The sequence below is a fragment of the Motacilla alba genome, chromosome 27 (assembly GCF_015832195.1).
Source record: "Motacilla alba alba isolate MOTALB_02 chromosome 27, Motacilla_alba_V1.0_pri, whole genome shotgun sequence".
Lineage (NCBI taxonomy): Eukaryota > Metazoa > Chordata > Aves > Passeriformes > Motacillidae > Motacilla > Motacilla alba.
In genome coordinates this window covers 222,311-250,238 of record NC_052042.1, presented here as the reverse complement: position 1 = coordinate 250,238, position 27,928 = coordinate 222,311, and the positions used below count along the sequence as shown (strand labels likewise).

General features: G+C 42.1%; 1 protein-coding gene across 13 annotated transcripts in view; it reads left to right on the top strand.

Annotated features, from left to right (window-relative positions):
- The window catches only part of TLK2 (tousled like kinase 2), a 43,128-nt gene that overhangs the window by 11,353 nt on the left and 3,847 nt on the right, over positions 1-27,928 (top strand). For 6 of the 13 annotated variants that reach the window (XM_038162910.1, XM_038162911.1, XM_038162913.1 and 3 more), the window contains 17 exons: positions 1,916-1,985; positions 3,017-3,060; positions 4,129-4,224; positions 6,899-7,066; positions 7,624-7,719; positions 10,524-10,616; positions 12,174-12,284; positions 13,383-13,519; positions 14,896-15,048; positions 18,873-18,939; positions 20,804-20,901; positions 21,281-21,362; positions 23,020-23,111; positions 24,141-24,230; positions 24,716-24,885; positions 26,323-26,461; positions 27,530-27,641. In XM_038162910.1, the coding sequence (XP_038018838.1) occupies positions 1,916-1,985; positions 3,017-3,060; positions 4,129-4,224; positions 6,899-7,066; positions 7,624-7,719; positions 10,524-10,616; positions 12,174-12,284; positions 13,383-13,519; positions 14,896-15,048; positions 18,873-18,939; positions 20,804-20,901; positions 21,281-21,362; positions 23,020-23,111; positions 24,141-24,230; positions 24,716-24,885; positions 26,323-26,461; positions 27,530-27,641 (1,818 nt within the window). Of the gene's footprint in view, positions 1-1,902; positions 1,986-3,016; positions 3,061-4,128; positions 4,225-6,898; positions 7,067-7,623; positions 7,720-10,523; positions 10,617-12,173; positions 12,285-13,382; positions 13,520-14,895; positions 15,049-18,872; positions 18,940-20,803; positions 20,902-21,280; positions 21,363-23,019; positions 23,112-24,140; positions 24,231-24,715; positions 24,886-26,322; positions 26,462-27,529; positions 27,642-27,928 lie in introns of all 13 variants that reach the window. The other 7 variants (XM_038162917.1, XM_038162918.1, XM_038162914.1 and 4 more) reach the window with 6 other exon arrangements.

Here is a 27,928-nt window from a genome sequence, read left to right as displayed (position 1 = left end):
GCAGCAAAATGAATTGTATTTGGATTTTTATTCTAAAATCTAAATCTAATTTTATTCTAAAATTCTGTGTTAGTAAACCAAAACCTCAAATTTAAGTGCATTTTCTTATGAACTTCCCCCATAGTTACCAGGTAAGTTTTGGGTCATCTTTCCCTCTGTTATATGGCAGTACTAGTATGAGGGGCTTTGGGAATGCAGTATCTTAAACTCCATAAAGTAAGTGTAGTTAATAGTGAAAATCTGACTATTCATTCTTTTAATTGTTTTTCTTTCTAATGAACTTCTGTGGAGAGATATAAATTGACCAAGCTGACGTATTCGAATCTCCCATTCCTTGCTTTTTCAGTCTATAACAGATAATGTTGTGTGTCATTTTTATTATGTAAGTACTTGAATGGAAAAACAACTTAAACTGATTCTCATTAATATGCTCAGAGCTCCATGGAGGCTGTAATGGAGCCTGTGGTGTTACAGTCACGCCAACGCTGTTCAGGAGCTGCTCTTCACTACACACCGAGGAGGCAATGTCTCTGACTTTTACACGTAGAGGGGCTGGAGCAGCAAGTCTCTAGGTAGTTTTGGGGTTTTCAGTCCCCTCATTCTAAAAAAGTGCCTTGCAGAAACAGTAACCGCCTTTGTCTTAACATCCCCTTCATCTTCTTACCAAAACAACATTCTGTCTGTGAGTGTCCAGCTGGTAACATGGGGCTGTAGATGTCCAGCACCCCCTGGGAACACACAGCCAGGTTTAGATTCGACTTTATCCTTTTTGTTCTACTAAAGAAGGGAGATTGATTTCTGTGCTCAGTATGTGTAAGTCTTTTGGTAGAGATCTTTAAAGAGGGTACTTGAGATTTGGGTTTCCAAAGAGCATGAAACTTAGGTTTACCACAGACTCTCTGGCCATGGCTTTCCCTCCCCCAGAGCTGTGTTTTGCGCAGTGTTTTTCTCCCTACACCCAGGATATAGTTCAGTGGTGGCTGCAGTGATTGGAGAACATACAACTTGGGAATTATTTGGGGCAGTTTTAAAATGGGAATGGGAATGGGAATGACAAGACATCTCTTTCCAGCAGTCTCAGTGAGCTGCTTCCAGCAGTGCTTCCCAATGTCTTCAGCAGGTTTGGCCACAGATGTGACCCTGGTGATGGGGAAAGCACCGGGGTCTCCTCCATTCTCGTGTTTAGGCTTGCTAGCCTCATACAGACAGATAGGCATGACACTTCTGGAGCCCTTAGGCCTGTCAGCTGTGCTCTATGTTGTGCCTGTGCATAAATAAATTGATTGTGCATAAATCCACTGATCAGCTGCCCATCAGGTCTCTGGGTGCTCACAGAAATGGCACATGCAACTGACCCATGACTTTAATGAGAGCTGGTAAGGCGCAAACAAAAGTCTAGGTGAATTGCTACATCTGTAACAGCTTTGTCTTGCCTGCTGTCCTGGGATAGTTCTTGCAGCCATCAGCAGTAGGCTTTGAGAAGAAGCATTACCTGCAGGCGAAGTGAATTGGCTTAAGAGACTGTGATTGGACTGCAGATTTGGATGTCAGTACTTAAACCTCTCATCATTATTCCCCTTGTAGCAGTACTATGATCACCTGAAGGAGTTTACATAGGTTTTTATAAACGTTGAGCTTGCTCTGCTAACCCTGTAAGGTCACTGGCTTGCAGCAGCTGAAATAGAAAAAATAAATTACCTCCTTGTTAACCACATTCTCTCCCTCCTGCAGCACATCTATGAGAAGGTAGCAACTCTTTGAGAGCAGTTGTTTCTTTAAGTACCAAGAATAGAAAGAAATTAATCAGAGAAATTAAATGGCCCCTGGGGATATGGAACAGATCATTGTGTTTGGACATTTTCTTTACATCTTGGAATCACTGCAGTAACGTTAATTTTGAAGTATTGTTTAACAGACTCCCGAGAAAAAGCAGAATGACCAGCGGAATAGGAAGAGGAAAGCAGAAGCTTACGAGACCAGTCAAGGTAATCCATGCTCCGACCCTGCCATAGGATTGTCGCTTGCTTGGGAACTTGGGTACAATGTGCACAGGCAGTGTCCTAGGAAACTAATGGCTCTTCTCAAGGGTGTGTCAGGCAGCTTATTATAAACTACTCTGTGATGGTGTATTCTCTTCTGGGAGCCTTGTTATCCTTATTGGAAGGAAAATACTTGGTTTATTTGCACAAACTCTGCATTTTTATGGGACAGCTACCCAGAGGTTTCATATTCTGCTCTGAAGTGCTGTTTTGGTCCTGTGTTGCTACATATACACAGCAGCCAGAGTTCAGAATACAGTCCTTACTCTCTTCACTGCTTTCCAAGACGCCTGCCTGCCTTGTTGGAGCAAGTTTTCACCATGACAAATCAGAAACAAGCTGTGCCCAAGCAGGCAGTGTTGTCCTGAGTGGAAAACCTGGTGTGTTCAATCCAAGTTCACATTTTCTAGCAAATGGGCAGAGGGGCGGATTTTGAGTTCTTTCATTCTTCAACAAGAAAGTAATGAGATTTGTGTTGACAGAGCTGCTTTGATAATATGATAGTAAGAAAAAAGGACTAGGTTTTAATGAGCTGATGTTAAGCCACTGCTAATTATCTCTCAAATTCTTACAGGAATGCTTGTGAGAGATCTAATATGCAGTAATTTAGCTGAAGGCGGAGGAGTAAAAGTACCCTTTGCTCTCTCCTTATCTTGAAGGAAATTTTGGAGAACCTATGCAACGGTCAAGACCTTTAGTGTTTTCTAAGTATTTTAGCAAGTGCTAATGCTGTTTGATTGGATCTGACATGTTTGGAATTGAGAGTTAATTGAATTGTCGACTGTAGAGCCCCCCTAAAACAGCACAAGGGCTGTAACCCTGGGGTGGGCTTTTGTTGTGCAGAGGCTTTGTTGTGATAGGTGTTGCACTGAACAGGAAAAGGAGTGTCAAAACATAGGAGGAGATTTTTAGGACGGCATGGTAACTTCTCTTCTTAAAGTACAACTCTTATTTTAGTCCTTTGCTTTCCTTTTTAGGGAAAGGCACTCCTAGAGGACATAAAATTAGTGATTATTTTGAGGTAAGAATCTTTTAATTGACAAATCTGCCTTAATTCACATTTATAAAATCTGTAGATAGAAATTTGTGATGTGACATGTGTTACTGATCCGTCATTGGGATCATGGATTGATGATGCCAGCCTGATATGCTCAGATCTGATTAGGCAGAGGATATGAGGAAATTTATTTTTAAATTAACAGTTAGTTGAACAGCTGATAGGGCATTTTTTTCATTTAAATACAGGTTTGAGGTTGATTTCCATTGGAACCTGTATCTAAGTTGAGGATATCTCTAGGTTTGCAAACAATTTTGATAAGGATCTAGTGTTGCAAAAGAGCCCACCTGCACAGTCCTGCTGATTGGAGTGGGAAGTTGTTTACAGGGTTCCCTCTTAACAAGAACTTTTCATGGGAGGCTAGTGCCATAGGGGCCAAACCCCTCCCCAAAACAGTGATGGACATTCTAAAATCAGTATTCTTTTTGCACTGCATGATATCTGAAGTTTTTCTAGGTCTGCACAATCCAGAGCTGTAGCTTTTCTCTTAAGTTTGTTCTTTATTTTATGGAGTAACTTGGAGTCAGAAATTAAGTGCTTACTAGTGCTTACTTTTTTCCTGGGTAAATTTTTTATGAGCAGTACACTGTAGGGATTTCTGTACCAACTGGAGCAATTCCCCAGCTCCTTGCCTGTCCTGCCTCTTAACAGTGACTGGCACAGGTGCTTCAGTAGAGATGAACATTCCCTACCTCTCCTGTGGTGCACATCAGACACGTCTCCTCACAGGGAATGGGCTTCCTAATTGCAGAGAGTAAATAACTGGCATGCAGGTTTATAACTTTTTGTGTTACAAAGGAAAATGTACTTAGTGCAAATACAAGTGTTTGTCTTAGGTACTTCCGTTATTTTGGAAACTCTGTGAACTGTTAAGGTTTTCCTCTTAATTTATGTTCAGTTTATGTAAATTATTCCCTGAAGCCTATACAGCTTCATTTTTAAGGTGAATGTGTTTCTTCTGTCTGTGTTAAATTTGGTTAAATGTAGTATCTCTGTGGAAATCCTGATGATCAAATCTGTTTGTGTGCCCAGTTTGCTGGGGGCAGTGGCCCAGGAACCAGTCCCGGTAGAAGCGTGCCACCCGTCGCCAGATCGTCTCCACAGCATTCTCTGTCCAACCCCTTGCCGGTGAGTGTTCCTGGGGACACAGTTGGTGGCCTGGCATCGGTTAACTTGGTGGCCACGCTTCAGACAGGTAATACAAGGTTCTGTACAGGGAAGTGTCTCTTGGTGAGTGATCTGGCTTGTTCTCCATTTTAAGTCTGAAACTGAGTTCTGAGAGCGAAGCCATGTCTAGGACCCTGGGACAGCGGCTAGTGCAGCCGTAGCTGTCATGAGTATCTGAGCTTAAATTGTACAGGATGAATGTTTCTAGCATGCTGCCTGGGTACAGAGGGATGCCAGTCCTTAATAAAGGTGGAATTGACCTGTTAGTTACCCTTTATTCTATTGTAGCACATGAACTCCATGGAGTCAGGAGTATGTTGTGTGTTTGTGCAGCACTAGTCAGGACTGTTCTGATTTTGATTGGACCCCTTGGGTATCTTGAACAATGTGCCCACCATAATTATTTTGGGAAGGCCTTTTACTTCTGTTTGTGTGCACATGACTTGCAAGGGGCATTAGCAAAAGCTTCCAGAGAAATGCGTGTACATGCCCAGCTGGTGCTGGTTTTTGGCACGTAATTCCACTTTACTTGCAGCATTTCTGTGAGGTCTGGATGTGAAGAAGTTACAAGTGTTTTTAAACCATTTTAGGCTAAAAAATGGCCTAAGGAGTAGCTAAAAAAATAGTTGCAACTAGCGAAGCAGTATTCAGAGGCTCTGTTGCCTGGGCTTTAGTGTTGACCATTGGCTGGGCCCCTCTTAAAAAATTTTCAGCATTTATTGAGTGTCACAAAAGACTGGAGACATTGTGGGAAAGGTTGGTATTCCCAAAGCCAAATGCAAAGTCTTTAGTGATTACATTATTCTGCAGAGACCTTTGCTGAATGTATTGAGCTAAACCCCATCACTAAATACTGTTCAGAATTCTATGTGTTGATAGATTTCAGAAGCTTTGTAATGCTGCTTGAAGGGAGAGCCTCACGTACGCTTCTAGATACTTTTTAATGTTTCTAAAAATCATAATAGATCTTATTGATTGAATGGACTTTCACGCTATCATGTATCAATTCACTAATACATCTCTTTAAAGAGGAAGTTAATGAAGAAATAGCATCTCCGAATGTTGCAGATGTGTGAGGGTTTAGAGACAATTCTTTATTCCAGCAGATTAGATAACACACGATGGAACAAGTGGATTCTTCCTTTGGTTTTCTTCTTCTATGCTTGTATATGTTGAGTAGGTAAAAGTTGAACAGAGTGTTTCTGATAAATATTGATGTCGCAGGTAGTTTCAGCCAGGCCAGTTTGTCTCTCTCCTTACACAGGTGCTTATCTGCTGTTCTTTGCTCTTGCAGCTAAACCTGTGATGTTTGCTTATTCATAACAAACTATTCTGGGCCTTTGCAAGTTCTTTCCTCTTCTTACAAACTGAATGTCAACAGTTTGATCTAATCCCCCAAAAAATGGGGGGATGAGTGAGAATTGGAGGACACTGAGTCTTACCCATTACAGGTGTTAGTAATGATCTTGGAAGGAAGCAGTGTTAAAATGTCTTTCACATGATATAAACCTCCTCCAGATCTGAATTTATCTGTACTGTACTGGAAAATTTCTGCAATCAGAACTTGCAGAAGAATTGTAATGGCCTCAGGATGTAACTACTTCTCTTCAGATCTCTTGACTGATTTGAATTGCCTCACTCCTCATTTGATTAGAATGATCTGCAGGTCTTGAGACTCTTGTGAGGCCACTCTCAGGCACAAACATTCTTTTGGGGAAGGAAGCACACTCTTGGAATTGGTAATGTTAACCAGAAAACAGGTTGCATTTTGGGTTTTTAAGAAAAACTGAAGCCTGACCTGACTGTTTGCTTTCTTGGAGGCATTTGCCTGGCCTGGAGTTACAGCTTGGAAGGACGTGCATGATTATTACCCAGATTGCCAAGTTTTAGCAGTGATGGTGTGGCTTTGGAAGCCAGGGCATTGAGATGCTGCATGCTGTGATCAGTGTAGCTCAGATGATTCTTCTTGTTAAACTTAGTTCCTCTACCACAGTTGGAAAGCTAATCTACTACAGGAGAAAGGAGCTGGCCCTTAAGAGTTGTAATGGACCTTCAAAGGATTTTGGTAATGAACTAGTACTTCACTTACCTTGCAGGAGATGGGCCCCAGCTGTAATGATAAAAGTGAGCATACCCTGATGTCTGGGTCCTAGACATGGTTAGGTTGTTGCTGCCATTTAGCACTTCTGACTCAGTTTACTTTGCCAGAATAGCAACATATCATGAAATTGACTGTTTGAAAACGAGTCCTTAAGAAACATAAAAAATTATAATTGTGAATGCATTGACCACAATCCCAATGTAGTTTTTTGGACCTGCGATCTATTTTGCTCCACTGACTCTGAAGAACATGCATCTGCAAAGGAAGAGGATGTGTTAACTGACAAGGAAGTCTGTCCTGTGTGTTCATTTGTTAGAGTTTTTTTCAATTGTTAACTTCATTTCCTTGTTGCTGTCTACTGTTGGGACAATGACTGCAGGAGTCCTGTGTGAGTTATCAGATCCTCACTACGCTGCCTGCTCATTCCTGAGCTGCTGCTTCGCTGACAACAGTTTTGGCAGAGTCAGAGAATCGCTTCTTTTAATTAAAAAAAAAAAAAAGTAGTTCATTGTCTGTTTTTTGACTGTGTTGCAGCGGCGAGTGGAGCAGCCGCTGTATGGGGTAGACGGCAGCGCAGCCAAGGAGCCGCAGGAGGAACACTCTGCTCTGCCAACGCTGATGTCGGTGATGCTGGCGAAGCAGCGGCTAGAGAATGAGCAGCTGGCACAGAGGGGAGGTGGCCTCTGTTTTACTTTTGTCTCGGTGAGCAGCTCTGAAAAGATTTGAATCCTAAGGCATGTGTCTAGTTAAGGGATGGGGAATTTGAAGCTTTTCTGCCCAAGTGCAGCCTCGTTTTTGCTGACCCCAGTTTGTCACCTTCTGGTAAGTTCATCTTCCTTGTGAAGAGTTCTAGGTCCCAGGCTTTGCTTGTTTAATAAAACGGCATGAGTTTTAAGTTAACAGCTCAAAATCTTGCCTAGATCAAAATGATGTCATCTGAGGGGATAATGTGATAGATGCAGAAAAGCAAAAGATTGAGATATAGTTTTGTTGTGAGAAGTGTTTGGTTTAGCCTTGCTTAATCTCAGCTGCTGTGAATTATATCAGGCTTTTAAAAGCTTTGTCTTCAAGTTGGACCAGGCTTCTTGGACGAAACTGACTCTGCTTTTACTGAACTGTATCTCTAAAGCATCCTTAAACCTGAGCATGAAAGTGTGGTGCAGGCAAGACCGCAGCTCCAGTGTGGAGATTAATGTATCTGCACGGGCACTGGTGGTCATGCTGAGGGACGTGTAACAATACACAACTTTCTTTTACAGGCCCAGCAAGGCAGCCCATCTTCTACCGGATCAGGGAACACTGAGCATTCCTGCACCTCCCAAAAACAGATTTCCATCCAGCACAAACAGTCACAGGTATAGCTCACTAGACAACATAGCTCTTGGATGTGAGGTTGAAGCCTGGTGCAGCTTGTCTGCTGTGCTAGAGGGTGCTGCTGGTAGTGGACATGATGTTTCCAGTGAGAAGAGCCAGTATTCCCAACTCCATCTGTAACTACTGAATGAAGTTAATTGCCCTGAGCTTTGTTCCTCATCCCGTAAAGAAGGTTTTCAGTTGCTGCTGCTGGAGTTTGTCCAATCTGCTACTGAGGCTTTTCTGTGTCAGTGCTGTGGGCAGTTTGTCAGCTGTGTGTGATTGTGCTTGGGAGAGGAATACTTCAGCTCTGTCTGTTTCTGCTCTGTTGTATCCTCAATGTTCTTCCTCTCTCTGGAAATGAAGGTGAGAAGGAAACCTGAGTGATAGTTGTGAATGTCTCTGTTCAGGCACTGGCTCATGGGTGCATCACATTGCTTGCAGTACAGATCGCCACAGTCTTGCTAGCAGCTCTTTGACCTCTGCAGAGTCCGCTCGTGGAATAGTTGTCCTATCTAGGTGGAAAATGGTGTATTCCTGAAAGTGCTTCCCGGCAACTTCACTGACGTGGAGTTAAGAAGAGGAGTAGCTCTTCTGACTGCACTGCTATATTTTTGGTACCTTTTAAATTACTGAGGTTCTTTTAGCGGTGTTGTCTTCTGTTGCTTACCAGGGTGCCCAGCTTTATCTGCAATGCACCTGGTTTATCTCTTCTCCAAGCCTGCTTTTAATCTTCTTTGGATTTTCATCTCAGATCTCTCTGTGTCTTCCCTTGAGCATTTTTAAACAATCATTTCCCTACACCAGTCTCTGTCAGAGATTATTTTGTTGCTGGGAAGGCCCGTTCTCCATTCACCCTGCAGGTGGTACAAGTTCTCTGTTCAAGGACAGCGATTTCCCCTCTAGGGGTACTCACTTGCTCAAGTCTGGGCCCTATTTTGCCACTAGGGTCGCATTTGTTGTCTGTATTTTAAAATGTTGGTTTGGGAAGATCCCCGTTTTCTGACAGAGCATGGAGAGGTCTGTGTGTGTGAGAATGATGCCACAACTCAAGAACCTGCCAGAGATTATGTCAATCTTTGCTGTCCCAACACCCATGCTTAAAACAGTGGTCCCACCTGGAGGAAAAAACAAAAAGTTTTTATTCTGTGCTTAACACACCCACAAGGTCCATGCTCTTAGCGAGACGTTGTCTGAACAAGCTTTCTGCCAGTCTTCAGCTTCGTGATATTCCCCAGAGGCCTAAGTGGGGCATATGTGTGCAGGAAAGAATCTAGGAAGATGTTTGGTGATGTGATGAGATCCTGTCCACATTATTGTTTTTTCCCTCCCAAGCCTGTTAGGAGTTGATAGAGTTAAAAAATAGATACACTTCAATGATTCCCAGCTTGAATCACTTGCAGCAGTGCCAGAAACAAATCAGCATGATTTCCTCAGTGTTTTCAATTAGTGCTAGGGCCCAAATCCTCTGAGATGACTTGGGGTGAAGTCATTCATGTAAGGGTATGTATCCTGACTTCATCTGACACGGGGCAAGCATGTCTGTGCACTTGCCTAGGTGAAAGAACAGTCACTTACTAAAGAAACTTTCTGCTGTTTGGCCACCAGCTGCACCAGGTTGTCCACAGACATCCTGCATGGTGCCTCCCATGGCAAAGCTTTTCCTGTAGGCAAGGAAGCATGCACCGAGTTGAGTCAGAGGTGAGGTGACCTGCCCAGGCTGCCTCTGTCTCTGGGCATTTTAGACCCATCTTGCTTGATGTGCCATGCTGGCAGGAGCTCTGTTTGAGCTTTTCCATACTTGGGCATATGTTGGGAAGCAACAGTCAGTCAGGTTTGTCTCTTACTCCATGGTGTTGGCTTCCAGGCAAGCTTGAAATTTGGAGAATAGTTATATAACAGCTCCAGAGGTAAGCCTCTGCAATCTCTTCTCAGAAATGGAATAGGTGCCTGCCAACCAAGAGTGTAAAATCTGTGTACAATCCTGGAGAGTTTCCTCTGTGTTGACTTGGCTGTTTTAGATTCTGTGTTCAGTTACATACTGACTCCTTCCACTTTACCACCCTTTAATTGGAGTGCTGAATCTGAAATATTCATAGAATATAGTGTGTATATTCTGTTTTTAGGTATAACTCTCACTTCACTGCTTCACTGAAGGTGTATGAGATGTTCTGCATCCCATAAAACTTTCCAGATAGTTTTCATTGAAGAGCTATAAAGCTCCTGACCCCAGAGGGTACTAACACATTAGTTTATCAGAAACAAAAGCTTGTGCCCAGTATTGTTGCTGTCAATCTGTTACAATATTTTAAGGTGGAATACCTGTGTTTTCTGTCAGGACCACTTTAGAGCCTGCAGATGTTGTCTTTGTGTGCTGGTGGTTGTGTGTGCTCATGAAAGATCATAAATTTGATACTCCAGCTAAGGGCTGGGATTGGGTGTGGGGTTGTTTTCTTAAGCCTTTTTTCTGTGCAAGCTCTCCTGCATAGAGACCACCAAAGAGTGTGCAAAACTCAGCTATAAATGGAAAATTCACAGGACACAGAGGATATTTTAGGCTGTTGAGAGTTACCAGTTTGTGCTCTTCAGAGCTCTGTGCTGGCTGACTGCACCTCCTGTGCTGGAGGAGCCCACCGTGCAACAACAAAATGAATGATGGAGAGCATTCTTCTTCCCCTGAATGTCAGGATGCAGGGGATCAGTTCTTCTGAGACCCAGCAGGGGGTTATGCTGGGACTTTAGTGCTGACTATTTGAAACATTATCCATTTGTCTTAAATATGGTTTATGGTAATTTTTCCCTACAGTCTGACCTCACAATGGAAAAAATATCTGCGCTAGAAAACAGTAAGAACTCTGACTTGGAGAAGAAGGAGGGGAGGATAGATGACTTATTAAGAGTAAGTATTTAATGTGGGACAACTGTTCTAAACACTGCTGTTTAAAGGTACTTAGAATGCTTGTGCCAGCCAGGCTGCAGAGCAGGGCCTTGTATACCAGGTGTAGAACCAACTCTTGCAAGGTAAAACGAATCCAGTGATCCCTTACCAGCAAGATAATTGTCTGGCCTGTGGACACTGGGCCTGCTTGAAGCTAAGCAGTATCTGGGGATGTACAATGCAGAGTTGCTGTAGTGCAATGGTTTGTGTCCTCAGCAGTGCTGGCCTCCCTTTGATCTGTTGCACACTTGTGTATTTTGCTGGTTAACTTAAGAGGTTTCTGTGAAGAATTCACAGAATCATGGAATCATTAAGGTTAGAAAAGACTTTGAAGATCACCAAGTCCAACCATCAGTGTAGCACCACCACCATGTTCTCACAACATGTCCTCAAGTGCCACATCTGCATGTTTTTTGAACACTTTCAGGGATGGTGACTCCCTTTTCCCTCCACCCAGTTACTCCCCTCTTCTAAGTCCTGAGGAGCTGACTGCCTTCTGTTTGGCAGCATGTTCACTAGCCTCTCAGTAGCCTGGGAAGCCATGTTCTGAAGTGCTCATTGAGGAGAATCAGAGACATGTATAAAGATGAGAATATCCTTTGGCCAAACCAAAAAAATAAAGTTCTTAACCCATTAGTATTCTTCAGTAAAAGATAAATATCTTAAAATCAAGAATCTTGTTTTAATGGAGGAGTTCTAATTGACTTAGCTTTCATCAGCTGGGAGAGACAGCTCTTGTGTTGAAAAGCATTAGAAAGCACATTAAAGGGAGTAGAGGGAAGGCTTTGTGTGTGTCTGGTCTCAGCACCTGAAAGAGCTCAGTCAAGCTCATTGGAGACAGGGGGCACATGTGTGCTTGTGGGAAACAATCCATGAGGCAGGAAATAGTTGTTGTTTTTTTTTTTTAATTACTATTTTTGCTTTTATTTGACTATTAGTTGGAAGGGAAATGGTTACATTTAACACTGTTGATGAAAGTGGTTGCACACAGTCCTGCTGCATGCTGTGGTGGTGTGAACCATCAGTTGCCACTGGGAGCAGTCTGTGTAGAACGGCTGATGGAAAGAGATTCAAACAAGAATTTACCTGAAAATACAGAGTTCCCCCATCCTTTTACTCTGCCAATATTGTGGCTAAAGTGGGAGGATAGTCCAGCAATGACTAAGCTAGTTTGAGACTTAATAGCTGTGATGAGGTCTTAAATGCTGAACAAAAAAAAAAAAAAAAAATTGAAATACTTTTGCTTGTCTTCAGTCTCTTTGTACCTTAGTTTGTTATGTGTAAACCAGGATGACAGAACTTCCCTGTTCTAGAGGGGTGTTGAGGTGTGAGTGAGTTAAAAACTTAAGAGTTTGTCTTGGATGTTTTGCTAAACAAAACCTGTTCTTTTATCCTGCTGGTTTGCTGACTTTAATCTGATCCCCATGGCTCGCTGGAGAAACTTCTTCCTAAGTGATGCTTAGTTTGGCTCTTCTGAGTGGTTTGAAGTCACAGGCTTTGTTCTCTGGTCACTTTTAGGCCAACTGTGATTTGAGACGGCAGATAGATGAGCAGCAAAAGATGCTGGAGAAGTACAAGGAGCGGTTGAATCGATGTGTAACGATGAGCAAGAAGCTTCTTATAGAAAAGGTGAGCAGAGGACATCTCTGCAGCCACAGTTCATGTCCTTGAAAACATCTGTCTTCTTAGCAGTAAAATCCTGCTCCTGTTGCTTCAGTGATAAAAGATAACTGGAATTCTGTCTTGAATTACTTCCTTGCAAACAGGAATGTAATCCAAAGACTGAAGGGGTTCACAATGTTCAGATTTGGTCATTTTCCACAGTGACAGAGTGATCTCTTGCTTAAAAGAAAGAGCTCTAAATGCAGCAGGCATTGCTTGATTTGGAAACCCATACATTTGAAAAGCAATGCTGTGCAGCTCTGGGAAAGCAGGAGCAGTGTCCCATTGTGCAGTGGAATTGCAGATACGCTCTGGGCAGGCGATTTATACCCTTCAAATGGCAAAGTTGGAGATCGTTGCTTTGTGTAACACTGAAAACAACACACTGGGGACAGTGCCAGGTTCACCAACATCCAGCCTGGTTCTTTATGGAAGGATTTCCAGCTTTCCTGATGGTTACAGTGTGGAGGTTTGTTTGCTCTTTCACCTGTTGGCCAGTTACACCTATTGTTTGTGGGTACTGGATGGGCAAAACTACGTGGGTGCTGGCTGGGACATGCTGTCTGAGTTGATTTTGTCACAGAGCTGATTGTTCTTGGCTGAGCAGGGCTCCCCTCTCCAGAGTGGTGACCTAGCTGAGATTGTGTCACTTCTGGACATGTACAAGACAAGGACTGAGCTGGCTGATCACTGTATCTTAGTCTTAATAGTGATTCAAGGTACATTTTGTTTCTTCATCTCCTGAATAAGGGCCTGGTCAGAGCTGGGCCTGCAGTCTATCTTAGCTACTGATACAAAGAGAAAGTTCTAATCCTACTGCCAGGCTGATCTCAGCTGATCATTGGATGGGTGAGCTGCTCCATGTCATTATGGAGGTGAACAAATGCCTGCCAGACCAGTGTGAAGCACCAGCAGTAATTTGGTCAATGATATTCAGCTGGGTTTCTGATAATCAGAACTGAAATAATCGAAAGGGGAAAGAATTGGCGGGGATTTAAAATGCAGCACAGCCCTTAGCTAGTAATTTATGGCTTGTATTTTTACATGGCTTTATTTTGCTTTCAGTCAAAGCAGGAGAAGATGGCATGCCGAGATAAGAGCATGCAGGATCGACTGAGGCTGGGGCACTTCACCACGGTGCGGCATGGCGCATCCTTCACCGAGCAGTGGACAGATGGCTATGCCTTCCAGAACCTCATCAAGTGAGGACAAACAGGATTGTCTTTAACTTCAGAGAAGTGGGAAAAAACCCTAGCAGTTGTGTGTGATGTCTTGCACGGCAGAATGTGAGAATGGTGTGACTGATGCATGGAAGGATCAGATAGGACCTCCTGACAATGGGGAACTTTCTCACACTGAAGTGAGAAATCCATTTCCACTGAAACTTCCAGAGACTTGAAATGATTTGAGTTGGCCTCTGGGCCAACTGTTATTACCTGTTGGGAATCCTCAGTGACCTACCCGGCTGTGTAGTGCTTGGGGTGGAGGGGTGGACCAAAATCTCACATATATTGTGAGTCAGTCTATTTGATTTGCATCCTTGCATATATTAGTCAAAGAAGGCTAATTAGCTTGCACTTTTTTTTTTTTTTTTCTTCCCTTAAGTAGAAAGTATAGAAGCTTGAAAGAGAAAATCCATACTATTTAACATGTTTTGCCTTCTGGTAACAGTGATCAAAAGGGTTGCAGAAACCTGGAAATGAAGATCAGAGAGCTCTTTATGCAGGATGTTAATGGAAATATCCAGTCAATTCCCACCTGGCCTAGACCTTTAAGTAGGACTTGGCAAATTATTTGCACTAGAGAGTTACGTGTGATCCTTTAAAATCACACCACTTCTCTGTAGTCTGATAGGGAGGTGCAACTCTTGTTAGGCAGAGATTAAGGACTTTATAATTCTTCCTTTGTTTATGCTGGAAATCATGGAAAAAATACTTCTGGAACACTTACCTGTGGTCTCAGTCCCTTTTTAATAGGGAAATAGATAAGCAAATGCTTAGGTCATTTAGACTTGAAATTTCAAGAGTGCTTTTGTCACTGTAAAATGTTTGAGATCGTCTTTTTGTCTTGGAGGAGAGACAGTTCCTTAGTGAAATCAGAAATTATGTTGGTTATATTCCAGAGAATTTAGGATAGCTTAACTGTACTTTTTAAGTGTAAGGATACTTTCTCAGACAGTGCCAGACTTCAGGAATAGTTTTAACAGGAAAATCTGAGATTTTGAACAGAGGCTTTTAGAAAAAAGTGTGTGGAAAGTTAGTTATTTGCCATGGATCCTAGGTTTCCATGGGGTTAGCAACTCCTTTGGATGTCCTCTGCATGAATTAAGTCTTTCACTTACTGGAAGATTTTTGTGAGCCAGGGAAAGAATCCCGTTTTACGTAAAAATACCTTTAAAACTCTGACTCATCATATTTGGCTCGTTTCCCTTTTCTCTACAAAAATATTTTGTTACAAATCTTGCAAGTGCAACTGATTTGAAATTCATGGGTCCAATCTGGTAAGAACAGATGCTGAAGACAACCAAGTGCACACCCTTAGTTATCTGTCTTTTTTTTTTCTCCTCTCTGCTTTTCAGGCAACAGGAAAGGATAAATTCCCAGCGGGAAGAAATAGAAAGGCAACGAAAAATGTTAGCAAAGCGGAAGCCACCCGCAATGGGCCAGACCCCTCCAGCAAGCACTGAGCAGAAGCAGCGCAAGAGCAAGACCAACGGAGCAGAAAATGAAACGTAGGTTCTGTGGCCTTCTTGGTGCATGGCAAAGCCACATGCTTTGACTAGAGCACAAAATATCTCCTGGGAAATGGAATCTTGCCCTTGCCTCCAGGCTTCACTCCATGCAGAAATGAATGTTGTGGAATTAACCTGGCATTCAGCAACATCTTACTCCAGTTCTACATATTTTTCATTGAAGTAAAATAAGGATCATTGCCGAGTCCAGACTTTGTATGAGCTTAACTTTATTTTTTTTATAAGTCCAGTAATTTTTCAGTATTCTGTTGTGGTCAGGTTTGAAAAGTGGGCTCTGACTTTAGAGTTGTAAGTTCAGAATTGAAATCAGTATCAGGGTATACGTGGTGCTTTTTTTTTTTTTTTTAAGGAAAACAAAATTGTACACATTTAGAAACCTTGATTTCTGTATATTTACTGTAGAGAATTCTGAGTTAAGAGTTTTGAAACAGTTCATTTGGGATGCTGAAGCAATCAGATGCTCTCCATAGAGACAATGCATTGAGCATTGGCCTGTTCTCCAAAACAATTCTTCTTCACACATAGGAGACTCAGGGAAATAGTGGAAGTGCTACTCTTCTCATGTTTGTTTTTTTTTTCCTCCCTGCCTCTTTTGAAGTTACTGATGCTCTAAGAGACTTGATAGTCTTCTAGAGTAAAGCTGGGGCTTGAAAGAAATTTAGAATATTATTTTTTCAGAAGTTTCTGTGAGTTGGAAATACATTCAGTCAGAGACTTAGCCCAGCCTTCTCCTAATTCCCTTTATAGACTTCATTTTATTGCTGTAGGCTAAGACCATAACCTTCATTGACACTTTTCATTTTTCATTATTAAATCATCTGGGCTTGACTTGACCTCAAAGTTCCAGAAGCCCTTTGAATTCTTGGTCACAATCTTTAAAAGTACATGTGAAGCAAAAGCTCCCACTGCCTTCACAGTTTCAGCAGAGATGGCATAAGGCCATGTGAATCCTGATATTCAGGGTGCCCTCAGCTCCTGGGCTGCGCCTCCAGAGTGGGATGCAGGTGCCTGCAGATCAGGTGGGTTGTGTTGGAGAGCACTGTGTGCTTTCTGCAAATAACTAAGTTGGTTGGAGACATTTCCCCCTCATTCTGGCCAAGGGAGCCTGAAAAGAACTAAATAAAACTTTAAAGTCATCTTTTTTTATTGCCAGGTTTGAGCTGGGAGAAGCAAATGGTATGTCTGTACATGGATATTTTGAAATATTGCTATTCACTGTGGTAACCTTTCACTTCCAAAGGGCAGGATGAGCTTTCCCCATTTTTGTGGGCTTCTTTTTCTCCAGCAGTCTGGTGCAGCTGTAGCGTGGCTTATTCTGGAGACATGGCAGCACAGGTCCTGGTGTGCCCTGCGAATCCTGGTCACGTCTGTGATGCTTTTGCTTGTGCTGTGAGCCTGCCTTGGCATAATCCAGCTTTACCATGCTCTGCTAGGAAGCCTCTTGGGCTCCCAAGGCTTTTTCTCTGTTTCTTACTGGTTTATCATTCTTCACTGATACATTTTAGGGTGATATTTTCGTGGTTTAGGAAAGCTTCTTGTCATGTACTTGATAAAAACTGCTTGCCAGGGTATGGATATGTTTTATGTGGAGTGTTGTAGGTTATGTGAAAACACTGGGGTTTTTGCAAGTCAGCTGTAGCAACTGGACTGATTGACTACTTGCTTAGTCATTAGTTATCCAGCAAGTGCATTTGTTGGACCATTGTGTATCAGGAACAGAATTTTATGATCTCTGGAGGGAGGCTTTTCATTGGGGAACTCTTAAGACAGGCTGATTTTTAGGCAATTTAAATATAAATGTTTCTAAAAGTTGAATGAGAAGCAGACAGCAAAGTTCCTTTTTGATTTTTGGTTCCTCTGTGGTTTATGGTTGCTGCTGTGTCTTAAAAAGGAAAGGAAGGTCCTGTGATGCAAATTTAAACACCAGCTCTCCCAAAATGAGTTTTCTAGCCTGTGAATGAGAAACTAATTTTCATTCAGGAAGATTATTCCGCTGGGGCTGGTTGAGATTCATTAGGGCAGCCTTCAGCTGTGCTAGAGGTAGGTAGGGTGTTTCTGGCATGTTTCTGTGAAACAGGGCAGTGTGTGTCTCAGAGCCCCCTTGATTTTTGTGATGGTTGCTGTGACAGACAGCTATTTTGGGCATTGTTAACCTGGTGGCGCTCGTTACATCTCTGCCCTAATCAGTAGACTGATGGTGTTTGTTATTTGTGCACAAACATACGTGCAAACCTTGTTGCTGGTTTATTCAGTTAACTCTTTATTCCTTACACAGCAACAGCAACCAAAGAATCACAAAGACCTAAACTCTTGGGACGGTCTTTTAGTTTTTCTGAATCTAATTAAAATTCATGCTGTGTGTGTGAATTAGAATCATAGAATCACAGAATATCCTGAGTTGGAGGGGACTCCCAAGGATCCTCAAGTCCAGCTCTGGGCCGTCAGCAGTTTTATAAGAAATGAGACAACATGTGACCATCTTTGGTATTGGCTTTGTTTTTTTACGTATCTTTAATTTGTAATAAGCAGTTCCTTCTGCTCTAGATTCTTTCTTAGGTAACTTGGCTTATGAGTTTTTCATTAAATTTATCAGGTAACAACTGCTTTAGGCTTTGTTTCAAGTACCTGGACTCTATGCATTATCAACAGAGGGAAGTTGGGACATTTCAAGATGAGCACTTGATAAGCTGAATGCTCTCTCCTCTCGGTTAACTGAGTAAGGTCTCCCTGCACAGACAGAGGTCCCCCCTTGAAAGAAGTTGAGGTGTTGATGTTCTGGAGGCCTCCCGCACTAACCTTGTGTGAAAGTACTGTGTAGACCATAATTGCTGTTGCAGAAATCCTCCTGGGATATGCTTTGAACTCAATTTAGGTTTAAAAGAAGATATTTGTATGCTGTCACGTGCAGGTCTTGTTTACAGAGTGAACAGATGCAATTGATAAGTATGTAATAGTTTATGTTCACATATGGTGCTTTTACCAAATTCCTTGTTGGTAGTAATGAGATGGTTAATATAGTGATGAATTTTTCCAGTCCTAAAGACCTCAGTGTGTCATTGCATTTCATTAGTGATGGGCTCCATCAATGTTTTAGTTTAAGGCTTTGCTTTGTCCTATGTAGCATGCTTGGCATGGAAAAGAGGTCGAAAACATTATGAAACTTCTTTTGACCAACCACCTAGAGCAGAAACTTTGCACATAATTTACTATCAATAAATTAGGGATTATTCCCCTTATCCCATTGCTTCTCCTAACCACATGTGAGGTCGAAAATATGATAAAGTAAATTTCCAAAGGTTTCCCTGGAAGCCACTTGGCAGAACCTGAAACAGGAAATCTGAATCCCAGGTCATTGCTCTGTTTGCAGTGGCTCTGTGGCCAGGTGTGCTTCGAGTCTCAGAGTGAATAGCTGGATTGAATTATCCAGCTTTTATTACAAAGAAAAATTTGAAAATGAGTCAGTAAAGCAAACTTTACGTGGAAAGATGTGGAATATTTGGGCTTCACTTTTCTATATTTAGATTATGGTTTAGCTGTCTTCTTTAAAAGTCAGTCAGTAGCCTATACAGGTGTTATTAGGGACTTGAATTTGAAATTAATGGATATTGTTGAGGTTTAAGGTTTTGTTCTCCTTTAGACTGATTATTAAAAAATATAGGTTGCAGAGTTTGTCTAAAAATCTTTGTGCTGGCTGTTGATCTACTCTGTGGAGTTGTTACTTCCACTGGCAATGTGCATTCTGTAGATTGTTCACTTTATGATGTTTGGAAACCTAATGTGTTGAGTCTTCCTTTTTCATGCAGGTTAACATTAGCAGAATACCATGAACAGGAGGAAATCTTCAAACTCCGACTAGGTCATCTTAAAAAGGTAAGAACTAGTTGCAGCCAAGGCTTTTTGTGCAGTATTCTTTGAACAAGAGCATTTCTTTGTAGAGGTCCCTACTCATTTGATAATCAAGAGGTTTTTGCACTTGAAAGGATTAGCCAGAATTTCATAATAATTTTTTGGGGCGGTGATATTCACAGAAGATATTATTTGCTTCAATAAATAGCTTTCTCTGTCCTTACAGTTAGGATTTCATGCAGAAATTCTACTTTTTTGATACATCTTCTGTCACTGTGACCTGCCTTGTGGTGGACTCTGAATGTATATAACATGAGGGAACAGTAAGGAATGGACCAAGGGAAGAAAATTATAAAAACACAACCAAAAAATGCAAGTCATTGACTTTTTCAGTTCTTTGCAATATTGAGTAACCAGTGTTATCACTCCAATAAAATCTCTTGGGCTGTTGCAAACCAGTCCTGTTCAGGCAGTGGCAATGCACGTTTGTTCTCAAATACCTTGGCCTCAGTAGAAACTGTACCTGCCGGTGAGGTTATATTTAGATAAGCTGTTGGTTACCTTGAAAGTGATTGCAGTGACCTATAAATAAGTTTTCTGGGGCACTTCAACAGATGAAATACTGGGGGAAAAAAGTAGATGTCTTCTGCCATTTCCTGGTTAGCTGTGATCTTTGCTAAGGCCAAGGAGTTTTCTTTTGGAAATGAACCAAAGAAGAAGTAAATGTCTTGCTGGAGTGGCCCTTCCTTTCTCAGGTGGTGCTCGAGCTCTGCATTTAGTTTTTTTCCCTGTAACCTTGACACACAAGCTGAATGCAAGGCCTCATTAATGTATCTGTACTCCTTGTTATTTTCTGCGGAAGGGAAAGTTACTGCACACCCAGAATCTGCTGGCAGTCTGCCCATTATGCTTTATACACCTGTGAACAAAGAGAAGTGACACAGGCAGGAGAAGGCTGCTGGCATGCTGGCCCTGCAGGTCCCATATTGCTCCAGGGGATTAACTGCAGGTCCATCTATCCTGGCATAACATTGCCACCCTGGAATGGAGGAATCCATTTGGAAATGGACCTTAATAGAAAATTAGGTAATGTGTTGGGATAGTGGCATTGTCTGAAGCTGTGCTTATCCTTCTCCACTTTTGGAAACTGGGACATTCTTTATGTCTAAAAATAGAACCAGTTGGAAAGGGAAGGAGCGGAGTCACAAGACAGATGGTTAACAGTGTCCCCTGAGTCACATATACAAATTGTACTGCTCAGGGAGCACATTTGAATTGAGGTTTGCAGCCCTGGCCACACTGATGTGAATTCTCATGTCATTTTTGAGGGCACCAGAACTTCCAGCTAGACAAACACTATGTCAGAACTTCCATGTGGCATTGAGGAGCACTCTGACCTGTTTGAGCAGTTACCACTAGTAGAATATACTGTCATTCTCTTATACATCCCATCCTGTCCAGATGCTGCCTCATCCCATATGTCATCATGACATCCCTGCTCTTACTGCTGAGGGCTGTCTTCTTTCTCTTGTCCCACCAGAACTGAAATTCCATCAAAAACAGCTGCATGGCACTTATTTGGGGAAAGAGCAAGACCACAGCAACAAGACTTCTTAATTACAGAAAATACTATAAACAAGGAGGTGTAAAGATATGTCTCCTCCTGTCTGTGTAGGTGTGAACAGAACTGCCCAGTCAGTGTTCATTCCTGTTACTCGCCGCATGACTGCAAATTGACTCTGACCATCTCTCTGATCTCCCAGACAAGTTTTATGCCAGTAACCTCTTCAGAAGTGGAATTGCATTTGTGTTTCCATGGTCAGGTGGAAACACTACCTGCAGTACCTTACAGACTGTTGTGTTTTCCTTTTGGTTTTTCCTTGTGCAGGAAGAAGCTGAGATCCAGGCAGAACTGGAACGGCTAGAGAGGGTTAGAAATCTGCACATCAGGGAATTGAAAAGGATACACAATGAAGATAATTCACAGTAAGCACATGGGATTCAGGGATTAGAACTTAAAGTAATTTTTTATTTGTTCTCTTTTTAACGAGAAACAATCTTTTCATAATCTTTTACTTAATCCTTTTTAAATTGATGTTAGAACTCAATAGTCGTTTGATTGTGGGCTGGTACAGGTATAGCTTGAAGTTCATGTAGGACAGGCTTCCACGTTCCTCAAGGTACCCTTAAATAGTCTTTCATTGGTGCAGAGTGATCAAATAGCATCAAATTTGTCAGTCATTAACACAATTATATTTCTCTGTCTGAAAGTGAAAGCGTCATTTCTTTGCTGTTCAGTAGCTGTAATTTATTGTGCAGAGGAAGTAATTATTTCTGTCTTCTTAAACTGTGTCTTTCTTACCAGATTTAAAGACCATCCAACGCTAAATGATAGATACTTGTTGCTACATCTTCTGGGTAGAGGTGGCTTCAGTGAAGTATATAAGGTAACTTGGAAATGGCAATCTGGTGTAATCTGGATCTGCAGGAAGCAGAGTTTTTACACTTGTTTACTCAATGCTGTACAAGTTATGGAGGGAAGAAAGGAGTACAAAGCTCATGGTGCATCTGGCTTGTTTTAGACATCAGAGTTTAGATTTTCAGATGCTGGCCTTTTCCTCAGGGGTCAAATTTCCTTCAAATGAGTGTCAAAAAGTGTTGCACCAAGTCTTCAATTTTTGTTAGGACAGAGAAGCAAACCACTTCTTTCTTCAGATGCTGCACACAAATACCTGCAGTGGCTAAGCCTTACTGAGATGGTACAGCAAGTCTGAACATCTCTGTAAATAAGTGAAAATAGCTCCAATAATAAGAGCAAAGCCTGTACTTCCTGGGGGTATGAGGCTCTTGTGCCTCTTTTTCTTGTGCCTTCATTTTACCCTCTGAAATAGCAGACTGGGGGCTCTGTGTGTGTGTGTGTAGTTTTGGGAAATCCTTAGAGCTGAGGATTCCTGGCGTCAACACTCTTAACAGCCAAGACCTGAGATATTTTGGTGCTTGTTATTTGACTGTCCCACTTAGAGCTATTCCAGTTCTCAGTATTCCCCATTTGTACTCAGAAGTTTGGAATTCATGTTGAATTTGGCTAGAATGGAAATAATTATGCCGGTGCAAATATTGGGAATTTCATAGTGCTTTATTGTTTTGATGCAGCACAAAAATAGGAACCTAAACTAAGGGGACTGGACTGCTCAGATGGGGGCGGGGGGCAAAGTGTGAGCTTTGTCTAGGTACTTTGAACTGCTTTGCTGACTAAGCAGAAAGTTTTGGCTCCACAGATGAAAGAAAGAGGGCATGAATGTTTCCTGCCTGCCTACTCCTAAGAGTTGTAACTGTTATTAAAATAAAGAAGAGCTTAGGCCTTCCTCTTGGCCAGTCTATTAAGCATTAGGAATTTAGTAGGCAACTTTTGAGATGAACACACGTTATGCCTGTTTGCTTACCACAGCATTTTGTCCTGTCCTGGAAATCATTTTATTATTGTTGCTGCTCTCAGGCAAGGTAGAAGATTTCTGCATTGCTCCGTGAGTGCATTTTCAGAGGTCCATTCTTTAAGGACTGTTAAAATAATAAAGAAGTGGAGGGAAGGATAAAGCACATTATCACACAGCTCTGCTAAATTCTTGAATTCTCCAGCTTTTATATATGCTGAAACATTATGCTTTAAGTTGGAGACCTGAGCTACCAGTGTGAAACAAAGCATTGAAAAATCTTCTGTATTTTGGTGGTAGTTTTTTATTAACCCAAGTGTAGAAAATGAATTTTGGACTTGGGGGAATAATAGCAGGGTCTTTCCCAGTATAAAAACTGTCTATAATTTGGTCTTCCTGGGCCTTTTGTAACTCTGGTAGTACAATGCCAAAATCAATGCAGTGTGAGTTAGATCCTATGGGGAAGGTCAGATCAAAGTGCAGAATATTCAGTTTTCAGAGTTGCTTGAATTCATCAGTGCAGCTTATCAAATCAAAATGTGAGTTTGCTTTTCCCTCACTGTTTTAATGGTGATTTCCTGGGTGGGGATATTGGTTTGTTAGAGCTTGTCTGCTTTTGCAGTATTAACTTGGGCCTGTAATTCCTACTGATATTCAGCTCTTCTCTCTGCAGGCATTTGATTTAACAGAACAGAGATATGTAGCTGTGAAAATACACCAGTTAAATAAAAACTGGAGGGATGAGAAGAAAGAAAACTATCACAAGTAAGTGATTTTGTAAAGCAGCCAACGATGTTCCCAATTCTTCCTGCATTTGTTTATCCAGTGCCTGTGAACAGGCTGCCAATTTTTTTCCTGTCTTTGCTACATTTCAAAAGCCACTTTCTATCCCTGTAGCTACTTGCGAAAGTTCTGGTCAGATTGGAAGTGTTTTAAATGTGTGCATATGCACACAAAGTTTTGTATAAGCCCTGTGCCTCTGCATTTTAAAGCATCAGTGCTCTGTGAGAAAAGTGCTGAAGTGGCTTCCCTCTGAAATGTTCAAGCAGTTCCATGGGAAATAGTTTTTCCTCCTCATCTTTCAGGTACACACCTGCATTGTGCTCTCTGGAAGCCTCCCCCTTCCCTTTGTTTCCTAGAATAAGCGATCGTAATTGTGGCTTTCCACTACCTGAAGGGAGCCTGCAAGAAAGAGGAAAAAAGACTTATTTACGAGGGCCTGGAGTGACAGGACAAGGGAGGAATGGCTTCAGCCTGAAAGAGGGCAGGGTTAAATTAAATATTAGGAAGAAATTCTTTACTGGAAGCCTTTTGCTGTTGTTAGCTCTTGCTCCCTAATGCCATGGGTTAGATAACTCTGCAGAGTGACAGCCAGGCCTTCTCCAAGATAAAGCTGTGTTCTTAATTCCCCCACAAGTCACTGGGACAAATTAAGCTGAATTTGAAGCCTGGAAATTAGGCTGCTAAGCGTCATGGAATTCTAGAAGTTGCTGATTTTTGTATTCAGCTGTCTTGAATCTTTTAAGGATTTATGAGGCTATTTTGGCAAGCAGTACCATTAATCAAGATGAGTTATTTCGTAGCATTGCCAGGGTTGGAGCTGCACTGGGGTTTTGTGGTTCTCAAGAGCTGTTCTGTGCAGTTCCTCCTTCACTTGATTTGTCTGAAGCTGTCTGAGGAACGTGCATGGGTTTGATTGAAGCTGGATGCTGTGTGGTGTGTCTGTATTCACTGTCTGGAGAAATTAGAATTAAGTCACTTGTATGACTAATGCTCAGACTTTGCTGTTTTCAGACATGCATGTAGAGAGTACAGAATTCACAAAGAACTGGATCACCCTCGAATAGTTAAACTATACGACTACTTCTCACTGGATACTGACTCGTAAGTCGTGTTGCTCTGTCCTTTCCCATGGTTTGACCAATCCACTAAAAGCAAAGTATTTAAAACTTTTCAGGAAAGTCCAGAAGGTGTCCACACCAATGTTAGACTTCACTGCAGAGATAACCAAGGTGTACTTCCAGCATACACTGGTTTTCTGGAGACTCCAGCTCACAAACTAATGTGGTGTATTCTGTCAGATGTGGTGATGTGCTGCTTTACTGGTAAATCCTGCTCTTGACGCTGGGCAAACGCCACAGCTGATACAGCTTTCAGCCTCTGGGTGTTAATTGGGGAATCTCTGACCTTTGTACTGTTGAGCATTGAGGCCTGTGCTCCTGGTAGCTTACTTTTAGAAAGGGATTCATAGGCTGAAGGACTCTTAATTTAATATATTGGCCAAATGGGTGAGTTACAGTCAAGCAGTAACAAAGTGTTCTGGTTTCTATCAGGTGCCTTAATTGCAACAACTCCTGTTTTTCTTTCAGGTTTTGTACAGTGTTAGAATACTGTGAGGGGAATGATCTGGACTTCTACCTGAAACAGCACAAGCTAATGTCGGAGAAAGAAGCGCGATCCATTATCATGCAGATTGTGAATGCTTTAAAATACTTAAATGAAATCAAACCTCCTATCATACACTATGACCTTAAACCAGGTATGCTGTGCTGGCATGCTTAAGGATGCTAAGGAAGCGTAATGGGTTACAGGTAATATGAGGCAGTTTCCTTTGTTCAGACAGCAAAAAGAAGACAGGGCTGTCTGGGAGAGATAATTTGCAACAAGAAAAAAAACATAAAATGCATAGAACCTTTGGAAATTGTGTAAAGGGTGTTTTCTGCCAAAATTGCAACATAAAACAAGGAGGTGTAACATGCAAAACAAGGAGATGTAACATTTTCAAGAATGAGACCTTGAACCACCAAGTGGCTGTGTTAGTTTTCTTAATGTCCTGCTTGTATTCTGCTGTTGAGAGCTTGTTATTGCTTCATAAAGGCACCCACAATTACTGGTGTGCTTCACATTCCCATTCTTCTGGCTTATTCTTTCTGTAATCATCTGGCTGAGAATTTGATGGCAGAAGCTAATTTTGAAATGTTTGTTTTTTTCACATTGTGTGTCAGTTCCCAAAGCTGAGGACGCACAGTCAGACGGCTCAGGTTTGCCTTTGAGTTAATTCAGTTACATCTGCCAGGGAGAAGATCCTCCCTAAATGATGTTGTATATTTTCCTTCTACCGTTGGGGCAGAGCCACAAGGGAGAAAATGGAAATGCTTCATTTTGGGATGATGCATATTGGCTACATAGCTTTTTTCCTAGTCCAGTAAATTCATCCATCTCTTTGGGCAGATATCCCTGGCTTGCCTCCCTGTACTGGTGGCACCTCATCAGCATTGTGTAACTGGTTTGTGATGTGATTTGTTGCATCAGCATGAGGAATGTGTACGGGAGATGGTGCTGTTGCACTGGTTGTAGTGACCCCATTTCCTCCCTGGCTGTTCCCAAGTTGTCCGAGTTCTGCCTGCAGCTGTGATTCATCTGCTGCCATCACACACAGTTTTGCTACTTTATTGTAGGCTTGGAGAAAAACAATGATGATCTGACTTCTTGATGGGCTTATGAAAGACTCTTGCCTAAGCACTAATTGTCCTTTTTGAGCTTAGAAGGTCACTGGGGAGCACTGTCAGGAAGGAGAGAGTTTCTGGCACATTGAGAAGACAGGGCAAGTCAGAACTTCTGGGCAGAATGAGTCATAAACTGTGTATGTGTACTTCTCTCCTTAATCCTCCTTTTTGACCTGCCCTTCCAACAAGACCTTTGGGAGTGGTCAAAGCCTGGGCTTGAAGTTCATTTGGCTAACAGGGCTTAGGATCTGGAGGCTCCAAGCAATATGAGGTCACTAGGTCATTCAAGATGAGCAGATCAGCTCTAGCACTTGGTAGTCCCTGAGTTGTCTCTGAAGTTCAGGGTTTTGAGAGTTAAAACATCTGGTGCAGCTCACTGTAGGTCCCTTGTCCTTGTGCAGTGCAGGGCTCAATGCAATTTTATTCTTGTTAAATGTGTATCCTAAGGGCTATTTCCTTCCTCTGTCTAGGTAACATTCTTCTAGTCAATGGTACTGCATGTGGAGAGATAAAAATCACAGATTTTGGACTTTCCAAAATCATGGATGATGACAGCTACAATTCAGTTGATGGCATGGAGCTGACATCGCAGGGGGCTGGTACTTACTGGTAAGCAATGCCTGGGGCACTTGCAAGTTAAGATCAAGAACAGTTTATAAACAGCTTTGGGAGTGTGTCACCTCTGTGTGTGCTGCTGTTAGCTTGACACACTGGAGTTTTGAGACCCTGGCAACTGCTTTTGTTGTCACACAGCTCCTTTTGAGACTGGCAGCTTTTTACTGTTCAACAGGTCAGTGTTTGAAAACCAGCTCATATTCAAAAGGCTGGTGAAAAGCTGCATGTGCTGCTGAGACAGCAAGCTCTGAAGTGGGGCTTGGCTGCTCTTTCACAATCCAGAGTGGCTCTGTCTCGCATCTTAAGCAAGAACGAAGGAAACACTGTACCTATTTGGAAATTCAGGTGTTTCAGGGAGATGAAAGGAGTATACCTCTGAAATTAGGAATAGCTAACTCTTAAAAAATATGTAAATCTCACAGTGTTGTCTATAGCCAGAGCTTCACTTGAATGTCATGTTTTCAGCAATTCTTTATATTCTGTGCCAAGTGTCTCTGTATCACCCTTGGCTGAGAGCAGACCCTTGGTGAGTGCTGCTGAGTGTGACTCTTAGATGTCACCCAAGCTGCAAACTGTCACCATGGGCAACAGAAAATTTGTTGGGCCATTCTGTGTTGTACAGCTTTGTTTTGTTCCTAAAAATTAAACTAGCTCTGCCCTGAGTGAAGCTGAGTGTCTTTAACTGGGGCATGGCATCTGGGGTTGTATTTCTAAAAATATGTATTTTGGCTGTGTACTTTTCATTGTGGAATTGTTGGCCAAGCCTTTTCAACAGCGAATATGAGTTCTGAAGATAAAAGAGAATGGGCTTGTTTTACATGCTCTGGTGAAAAAAAACTGACTGTGCTGACTAGCTCAGAACACAAGCGTCTAGGGAGTCCTTGGGATCACTGTTCCCAGGAGGAGTAGGCATTGGTGATCTTGGCCCAGAGATGCACAGGAATGAAATGGGACCCTTGAGTCCCAGGCCAGTATCTGATCATAGAATTTTCTGTTCCAAGGAAATAATGGAAAATACTTGAAGCTGCTGCTCATAACTTCTTAACACTTCCTTCTAATCAGGTATTTGCCACCAGAATGTTTTGTGGTTGGGAAAGAGCCTCCAAAGATTTCAAATAAAGTTGATGTTTGGTCAGTGGGAGTCATCTTCTATCAGTGTCTATATGGCAGAAAGGTAAGAAGGTGTTTAATTTATTTTCTTAGTGGTGTTTCCCAAACCTTTTGGGAGGCAACCCAGGCTTCTACTTCCTTCTCTACAGACTTAGAATGTGCTCCCTTGTCTCCTTGCCATCAGTTCCAGGGCAGAGTGCATGCTAGTGGAAGTGGGGAGCATAGACTAGGCTATGTTGTGCTCTACCTTTAAGCATTTCCTTCAGAAAAGACATTCTGCAGAACATCTCTTTCCACCAGGCACGTTCCTACTGAGGCTGTTTTGGGCAGGACAGGTGTGTCATTCATCAT